The 10106-nt window shown below is 35.2% G+C and overlaps 1 protein-coding gene across 2 annotated transcripts in view; it reads left to right on the top strand.

The window, feature by feature from the left end:
• Positions 1–1943: 1943 nt before the first annotated feature.
• The window catches only part of LOC106463482 (endothelin-converting enzyme 1-like), a 76975-nt gene continuing 68812 nt past the window's right edge, over positions 1944–10106 (top strand). Inside the window, exon 1 of one of the 2 annotated variants that reach the window (XM_022390989.1) lies at positions 1944–3471. In XM_022390989.1, the coding sequence (XP_022246697.1) occupies positions 3350–3471 (122 nt within the window). In that variant the 5' untranslated portion in view covers positions 1944–3349. The remainder of the gene's footprint in view (positions 3472–10106) is intronic. The other variant, XM_022390988.1, reaches the window with a different exon arrangement.

Here is a 10106-nt window from a genome sequence, read left to right as displayed (position 1 = left end):
ACTAAAATCAGAAAGCCACGTGACAATCACAGCCGATATAAAGTCGCGCCGTAACGGAATGTAGAAGCACTACATTTTGTCATTGTTTGGCTTTGTGTAAGTAGTGTGATACCACCAAAAACTGGTCGCTTTTGGGAAGAGTACGTAATAGCCCTTACCGAAATATTCATACATCCAGATAATAACGATGTCTTCGGATAAGCGATTTAAAATTTTCAAGACAGAGATACTCCTTGTACTTAATGACATTGGAAAACAAAATAATACGAATGAACTTGGACCACCACGCTAATCCAGAACAAGATCTACAAGTCGTACCTCAGGCGTGGTAAGCAAAGTGTGGCTTCTTGTAACAGGTTAGATCCACGAACACTACGATCAGTGGCAAAAGCTGTCCATGTGCCCCAGGTAACAAGATACAACACAATCAAGAAGTATCTCCGTCTGGAAATGAGGACTACGGGGTTATGTATTCACCAAGATAATGCTTCCAGATCACACCTCAAGTAGTTGTAGAATGAAATGAGTATCCAATTTATTCCACATGCAGCGCCTATGGATTTCTGTTGGATTGGACTCTTGAAACGAGCGCTGGGAAACCGTCCTCCTCGTATGAAATATGGAAATCACGCAAGGAGGGGTGGTGTGCTTTATACATGACAGTCTTGTGACTGAGCCTTTTGCAATGTAAACTAATTTGCAGGGCTATTGTCAGGATGTACGTTCGTCAATTAAAGCATGGCCAGACGTGGGTCAATTATTACTTAAAAGCCAAAAACTCAATTTCAGTTTAGAGTCCCAATTTTAAATTTATTAAAATTAATTTTTAATATAAATCCCAAATATATTAGAAAAAAAGTATTATGTTTTTTCATAAGTTAAATTATTAAAAGGGTGCTTAGTAAGAATTACACCTTTATATAATAAACAGTAAAGAGCAACTTTTTATAACAAGTAAAAAAGCAGTTCTCATGATTAATCAAATGGAGACAAAAAATAAAAGCACAATGCTGATACACTGTGCAAAAAGAAAACATTGAGGTTATTACTTTCTATTCAATGTATTTTGAACATGAAGAATATCAAAATATAGAGATGTAGCTAAACGTGTATACTTGTTAATTTAATATTACATACATATATATTATACGAGTGTTAATTCAATTAAAACGGTTTAGTTTTTAGCTTTTATGGGACTTAAATAAAAACAACGAAGCGGACGAAGAAAGGAAGATATTTGATATTTTCGACTTTAAAAGCACCTTATGCGCAGAATGGGCAAAACGACCAGGTCCTAGACTGTAGTGATGTCTTTTATTTAGAGCTAATTATCAGAAGGAGACCAATTAACAAAACCTGCCGTCTACACACTTTAAGCAATATTAACTGTCACTTTTATAGCACGTGTTGAGTGACATATTACGGCTCGAACGTGGGACCTTCATATACGCAGCCCAGAATACAAACTGGAAGGATACATCCGGCTCTATAAAACAAAATAAGAACTGAGAGAAATAAACATATAGAACTTATTCATGACGTTTACTGAGCGCATTTTAATAACTATACAACATACTGTGATTCGAAAGGAGAAATGTGAATAATGAAAATGACGCCAGCAAATATCGAGAAACATACTAGTACGATAGCAACAAGCTTTAACAATAGTTGACCCATTTTTATAATATGTATTAAAGTAAAACAACTGTGAAGTGCTGATGCATGGATGCGTAGTTATCTTTTTCTAATAATAAAACCGACAGAAAGGCAGGGCTGCGATACACTCGCTCCTCGCGTTCTCCTCATTATTATCAAGGTTTTTATAGTCAAGATAAGCTCGAGATAACTGTAATGAGGCAGTTAACAGCAGATAGCTTATCTGGACAGCGTGCTGCAGGACGAAGACCAGGCTGTGCACGAGATTGATGACAGAAAAAATAAACGTATCACTAACTACCAACTACGTGCACACGCTCATACACTCACTCAAGCACATGTGAAGTTACTCGCAAGGTCTCCAAGCTTGATCATTATTCCCCATAATGCATTATTCTCTCTTATTGTATTTGCTGTGAAGTTTACATCGTTGCTATAACCGATTTTAATAGTGGAATTCTGCCCGGGAAAGCTGTAGTGGTGAAATGTATTTAAAGGCTCTCGGAACGATGAGCGTGTCAGTATCGCTATAGGACGCAGGCTGCTAGCGAGAGATAAAGCAGAGTAAATCTGAACCCGTACATATCACCTCATTTGTTGAACAGCATGGCATCTCTCGACGTCATGCAACGCTCTTCCACGTCGCCATAGTAACGATCAACTTGATAGAAGCTCGGACTGCCGATCACCAAGTCGAAAGCTCCATGCTCCACGTGCTCTCCATTTGTCCCAGGCCCGTGGAGCACAAACCAATATAACTAAGAAAAGCAACAATTCTTCTGGTTGCGTCTGCGCACATAGTCAAAGTACAGAAGAAATTCATTTTGTCCAAGCTAAACCTGCAACCAATCATTTGCTTGAATACAAAATCCAGCATGCTACTATCCTCGTGATCAGACACACTCCTTTTAGAGAGTGCATTCTTCATCCTACTTCAGATGGATAAAATTCACGGCAAGTCTACAGGAAGAAACACGTGACTCAGCAAGTCCTAAAAATTGTTTTTCTGACACAAAACTGTCTCAATATATGGTGGATAATTTCCACTACGCGCTCGCGAGGCTGTTTACTTACTTAGATATTTTCCTTGTCTATAATCTGACTCGACTTCAATCCAGCCTCCTGAACTTTTAATGTTCTTTTATTATGAACACAAAAAATGTTGGAGCACTTTAAAAAAACAGCAACATAATACTCGAAACGGACTTGAAAATTTAGATGATACTTTGCGTATATTTTGAAGTTTCTGTTTCAACTTATTGTGGCTCTGGTCGAAGTAACACAACATTCTTGTGTGAAAATTGATCTTAGAAGACTCTTTGGTAAGGAGTAAAACACTGGTTTCACCTATGGTTAGGTTGCCAATAGCAAAAGACTGAAACCCCATTAACAGTGCTAATTAAGCCTTGTAACATAAAATAACTTCTGATAAGCAGGTTAAAGAGTTTATTAAGCCTGCATTAATAAAAGTGGAACATTTAAACAAAAAGATCTGATGTCAGTTCCACTTTTGTTTTAATGTGAAGTCTAAATAATACCTGTAAGCATCGCCCCTGAGTCAACGTTTTGGAAAAAGGCAGTTGACAAGTCAGTCCTTGTTGAAAGTAACGGAGAAGAACTGGCTTTGTCACATAAGTCACGTTCTTAAGAGCCTTTCGAAACGATTCCTGCCACCTACGCTTCAGTATCGAAGATGGTTCGTGACCAATCAGCGGTGGTATCGGTAACTCCCGGCGGGTCCGACACCCACGCTGGCCTCGGACATAAGATGGAAGAAATTAAGTTCACTACTGAGGAGCTGTCCCGGCGATACAGGTTAGTTGCTGCTCAATGTTTACACATTTGGTTCACCTTTGGTTGCTAAGAGATAACTCACTCTTGAAAACCAGCTAAATAGATCTTCAGGGTAAAATTTTCGATTGAATTTTCTTACGCGTGTTTTTTTTATAAGTCTAAAATGACCAGTAGAGTTTATAAGGATCTCATTGGCTTTTTAAACACATTTTTCTAAACTATTCATGCACCAAGTTGCTTGTGGGTCCATGACTTTGTTGGTTACAGGATCACTAATAACACCTGATTACATATAGACAAATTTAAACAAAAATACCAGAAGTATTTAAGTTAATCTCACTAATTACTGTTGGGAGTTCCTACGTATTGTTTAATGGAAAATGAGTGATCTCATCTAATTATTCTTGTAAGTGCTTTACAATGAGTGGTCAACAAGTCGAAAACCTAAAACTACTCAGAATGATGCAAGATGTGGAACATAGTGGTAGTAGACGGTATAAAAACAGTTTAATAAGTTAAACAACAACTTTTCATGTAGATCATTATTTGTAAAGTTGCTTTCTAGTTTATAAATTTTATCAAAGTTAGGCCAAGGAAAACTAATTAACTATACATGATTCACTATTTAAAACACACACACAGACTTCGACCTGTGAAAACAATAATTACTCAAATAAACATTTTAAGTCCTATCAAAAAACGAATGAAAACAAACATAAAAAATACGTTTAATCATTAGTAACTAATGTTTGTATAATAATTTTCCACCAATCAGGAGTATTTATATTCTGAATCGATCAAGTCAGTTTTTATTCCTTGAAAATGGTATCATATTTGATTGCTGGCGCTAATTTCAAGTATACTATGTTAAGCCCATTGTTATTTTTTGAATAAACTTCAGAGTTATTTATAGGGCCTGTCATGGGTAGGTGGATAAGGCGCTTGACTCACAATCTGAGAGTCGCGTGTTTGAATCTCGTCACCGAATATGCTCGTCCTACAAGTTTGCTGACTGGGCTAGCCACATGGATGTAAATGTTTATAAAAATACCGGCTGACCCATAATTCGATGGGACTAAGGCCGTAATGGGGGGGGGGGAGGGTACAGTTACTTATGCACAGTTTAGAATAATAAGATGTCGGTTGTACATCGATCAGATTAGTAAAGCGGCTCTTTAACAAAAAAATCTTTGTTGTTGTTTTTAATGGAGGAGATAGGATATATAAACACAATTTACGTTGTAATATGCTAATCACCTATGCTTGAAAATGACAGCTTTAACTTACAAGCAGCAGACCAGCTTACTGTTTTTCAACATGTTAGAAGTGCCTGCATTCTACCATATTAGTAGATCAGCTTGAAAAATTACAATGTCTTGTAGTTTGTTTTTTAGTTGCAAAAGTACATTTGGAAAGCACAGATTCCAGTCTCAACTTCATGACACTGGTTTTCTGATCTTCTCCTTTTGTAAGTAAAAGAAACAAAACTACTCACAATAGCTTATATGTGTGAAACAAAAAAAAAGAATCCTCAATGCACTACAAAATAACAATGCTTAAAATGTTTTTATCATTCACGAGTTTTAGCTTATAAAATCATAATTTTAATACTGGTATTTTAGAAGAAAAATATCTTTTTAGCTACGCGTTTGTTTAAACATTGTAAGAAAGGAGGAACAAGTTACTCACACATATTACACATACACTGGTTCAGAAATAAGCCGTGGTAACACACACATGTTACACATAAAGTTATAATAATAAGTTGCGGCTACCAGACACATGTTACACATACGGTGATAGGAACAAGCCGCGGCTACCATACAAGTGTTACACATAAAGTTATAATAATAAGTTGCGGCTACCAGACACACGTTAAATACACAGGTACGGAAATATACTGTTGTCACCAGACACATATTAAATACACAGGTACGGAAATATACTGTTGTCACCAGACACACGTTAAATACACAGGTACAGAAACAAAATGTTGTCACCAGACACACGTTAAATACACAGGTACAGAAATGAACTGTTGTCACCAGACACATATCAAATACACAGGTACAGAAATAAAATGTTGTCACCAGACACACGTTAAATACACAGGTACAGAAATATACTGTTGTCACCAGACACACGTTAAATATACAGGTACAGAAATAAATTGTTGTTACAAGACACATATTAAATACAGAGGTACAGAAATAGAATGTTGTCACCAGATACATATTAAATACACAGGTACAGAATTAAACTGTCGTACCAGACACATATTAAATACACAGGTACAGAAATAAATTGTTGTCACCAGACACATATTAAATACACAGGTACAGAAATAGAATGTTGTCACCAGACACACGGTAAATACAGAGGTACAGAAATGAACTGAATAAGCCGCGGTTGCTTATCCAATATTTTTGGTTTTATAGATGAAAACATAAAGAACGAACCAGCAAAGACCTGAATTACGTGTAAATTCCTAACACGAGGCAATCTTAGCCAATACTATTTCAATCTAGCTGGATATTCACAAATCTATCCCAAGAATAAGCTCACACGTTTGTCTATCGACGTACAAGCTTGAACACACACACTTGTTTCTAATGTGTAAGGAGGACTTTTCCTCAATTAAATATTGTAGCATTATCTTTCTCGACCGTTTTCTATTTCTTGGAGATTCAGTATCTTTAGCGATGATATAAACAACCTTGTAAGGAACGGTGCTGGTTATATCATTTGTACTTTTTAATGTTAAAACAAATATTTTTGCATTTCAGGCCAATAACTATAACGCACTAAGCATTATGTAAGAAATACTCATTTTCACTGTTAAAACACATAACCTTGCAATCTAGGTTGCTACGTCTAACGCACTAAGGATTGGAAATGCTCATATTTTACTGTTAAAACAAATAATATTGCAACTGGGGTTGATACGTTTAATGCAGAAAATATTATTTTAGAAATACGCATTTTCACGACTATAACAAACACCTTTGTAAAGGTTGCTACGACAAATGAGTGAAGGTTACGGAAACGATTCTTGCTATTGTTAAAACAAATATTATTACCACTTAGATCGCCATATGTAATGGAATAAGATTAGAATTGCGCGTTTTAGCTATGAAAAGAAACAAGTCACCAGAATAAGTTAGCGATGTTCAACTATTTAAATGTTGTACTTAGGAAAAAAATATACAAGCATAAAAAGATGTTCAAAAAAGGACAAATGATAGAAAATTTGAACAAGCTGTTTTACGAAGCCTTTTCGAATAAACATACATTACAGTATTTTGACGTATAGAGATATAAATCTATAACATTTAAATTTTCTATAAAAAACGTTTTAATCATGTTTTGCAACTGTAAGTGTTTGGACATAGGGATATGTGAATTTATTAACTAAATATTCTAAAAACATTTTCAACGTTTTTTCTAACTTTACGTATTTGGACGTAGGGATGTGTGAATTTATATTAACTAAATATTCTTAAAACGTTTGGAACGTTTCTTGTGACAGTAGGTGTTTGCACGTAGGGATGTGTGAATTTATATTAACTAAATATTCTAAAAAATGTTTTCAACGTTTTTTTCTAACTTTACGTATTTGGACGTAGGGATGTGTGAATTTATATTAACTAAATATTCTTAAAACGTTTGGAACGTTTCTTGTGACGGTAGGTGTTTGCACGTAGGGATATATGAATTTTTATTAAATAAATATTCTAAAAAAAGTTTGAAACGTTTCTTTTGACTGTAGGTGTTTGGATGAAGGAATATATCAACCTGTGTTAACTAAATATTCTACACAAAGCGTTTTAAAAGTTTCTTGTGGCTCTAGGTGTTTGGACGAAGGGATACTTGAATCTGTGTTAATTAAATATTCTACAAGAGTGAAACATTTCTTATGGTTGTAGGTGTTTTAGCGCAGGGATATACGAATTTATACAGACTAAATATTTAACAAAATGTTTAACATTCTTCATATATATATATGTGTGTGTTTTTCTGCAAAAATCAGAAAAAAAAAAAGTGAAAATAAATCACGTGATTTTGATCAGCAATCCAAGAATTCATATTAGTGATTATTAACACATTAATTTTTATCTCGACAAGAAGTTAGACTAATAAAAGATAAAAACGTATAATTATCAATCAGTCAAACCCAACTCATATGATATGCTTCTCGAGGAAATTAGTGTTTCCTGTTTCCGCAGTTAGCCAACGAGTTACTGATATTGTTTTTTTTTTATAACAACCTCATAATTTGGAAAGAATTAATTTCCTTGAAAAACAGTTACAAACCCTACGTTAATTTCACCTTCTATATTTGCTGCTTGTTATCAATATGCGTTATTTTGTTACAACCGTTTTTAGCTAAAGCCTTCGCTACACTATATGGAAAAAGTTTACGAACTTTATTAACAAAAGAGTCAAACGATCGATGCGAACGACTTTTTTTTTAAACAGTCTTACTTCAGGTCAAACAATTTTCTAAGAATGCTACTTTTATACTATTTCGAATATACCGAAAATCTCTGTCAAGAAAGGTTGTGAGTAGCCAACTGGTTAATGTACCTGGATTGGAAACCTGAGAGTTCATAGTTCTCGCTCAAGTGTCGCAAAAGAAAAGAAAAATAATATGCTCCGCACTTCGGGGCCGTAGAGGCACTATATTTTAGTCTGTCAGTTCCAGTTTAGGGACCACTGTTTGCAGATATATTTTGTATATAGCCCCTCAATTCCAAGTTAGGGACTGTTATGGGCAGATATCTCTTGTGTATAGTCTGTCAGTTCCACATTAAGGAATACTATGGGTAGATACCCCTTGTGTATAGTTTGTAACATTAGGGACTGTTATGGGCAGATATCCCTTGTGTATAGTCTGTCAGTTCCACATTAAGGAATACTATGGGTAGATACCCCTTGTGTATAGTTTGTAACATTAGGGACTGTTGTGGGAAGATATCCCTTTTTAGCCTTACACTAAATATTTTAAAACAAAGTGCCAAAAAAAAAACAGAAAAAAAACAACGAAAGCTAAACAATTAAGTCTCTGGGATATCTCGAAAATAAACTAATTTGAGCTATAAGCAACTCTACAACACTGTAAAACATAAGCTAACCCAAACGTCATTGACGCTGGAATAATTGTTATAGTGGGGCTGCTGAAAATCATTGTATAAAATTATAACACTTGTATATTATAGATCAGGCGCATTCGGTTACTGTTGTGTGTGTGTTACAATGTTAATAAAACGAAACCAACGTCAACGCGTGTTTATTCTTTGATTTCAATCATGGATTCTTAAAATTACTAATGTAGTTTGACGTTGTGGTTGCATTAACGGCTCCGGGAACAAGAAGACCAGCTTACTGGTTTTTGTGAATGATAATGAAGTTAATTCAAATTAAATCAAAATAAAATATGATACATAAGTAAATACAATATAAAATATAATAGATAAGTAGTGTTAAAAAACGAACAATGTTGTGTTATTAACCCTTACCTATAAATCTGATCTATAAATGACATATATAAAATTGATAATAATTACAGTTAACTTGCGTTATCTGATTCACACTCTAACAGTTGTTGTTCATTAAAATTAACAATATAGCGCCTAGCCCGACATGACCAGGTGGTTAGGGCGCTCGACTTGCAGTCTGAGGGTCGCGGGTTCTATCCCCAAACATGCTAGCCCTTTCAGCCGTGTGAAAGATCAATCCCACTATTCGTTGGTAAAAGAGTAACCCAATAGTTAGCGGTGGGTAGTGATGACTAACTGCCTTCTCTCTAGTCTTTCACTGCTAAATTAGCTGTCCTGATGAGCCCCGGTATTCGGCGAAAGACCTCGTCCGCACTGAAGATAGCAGATGTAGTGTGGTTGACATATTATAACATACTAGCAGATGCCCATTGAAACAATTCAATATTTATTTCCTAAAACTAGTGATGAATAAATATAAAATGTGCAGTCAATCTAACCTCTTGGATCAGAACGTATATGCAATATGATTGTCTAGTGGGCCGTTTACAGCCGTCATTCCATTTGTTACTTCAATAAGAAAAAATTGCATTGCGTTTATTTTTAAGCAAAGGAGACTGAATTCAATGCATTGTAGGCAAAAATCTTTGTTTGTCGATGCAATGGGTGCACCCAGCACATCAGAGTGTTCAGCTTCGATAGGTAGCCACTGAGGTTTTTCCGCTGGAGGCCACCGTTCCTTGTCATTTTGCTGATTCCAAGGATAGACCGCTGCGGAATAGAGTGCTTTTCGACAGTTGTTATTTCTATATAGAGTGTGAAATGGGGCATTCAATTCAATTTATTCATCATTGTACAATAAAATCACGCATGTATATAATATTGACATGATATATATATATATACCGAACAACAACAAATGTATACTCAAAAACGTTCCCCTCTTTATGTGTATTTTTTGTTCACGCTCCTATCTTCAAAATATTTCTTTCAATCAGTTTATGGAGGAAGTTCCGCTTTTTTATCGTGAAATTTCTCACAAAAGAATAATTTTTGTTCTTCATTAAGTTTTTTTCTGAGATTGACCGTTCAGCACATACGAAGACTGACGGATCGATGTTCATATCGATTGGAAATTTTAGAACTTTAAGAAATTAA

This window comes from Limulus polyphemus, unplaced genomic scaffold, assembly GCF_000517525.1.
Source record: "Limulus polyphemus unplaced genomic scaffold, Limulus_polyphemus-2.1.2 Scaffold1421, whole genome shotgun sequence".
Classification (NCBI taxonomy): Eukaryota; Metazoa; Arthropoda; class Merostomata; order Xiphosura; family Limulidae; genus Limulus; species Limulus polyphemus.
This window is presented reverse-complemented; position numbering and strand designations above follow the sequence as displayed.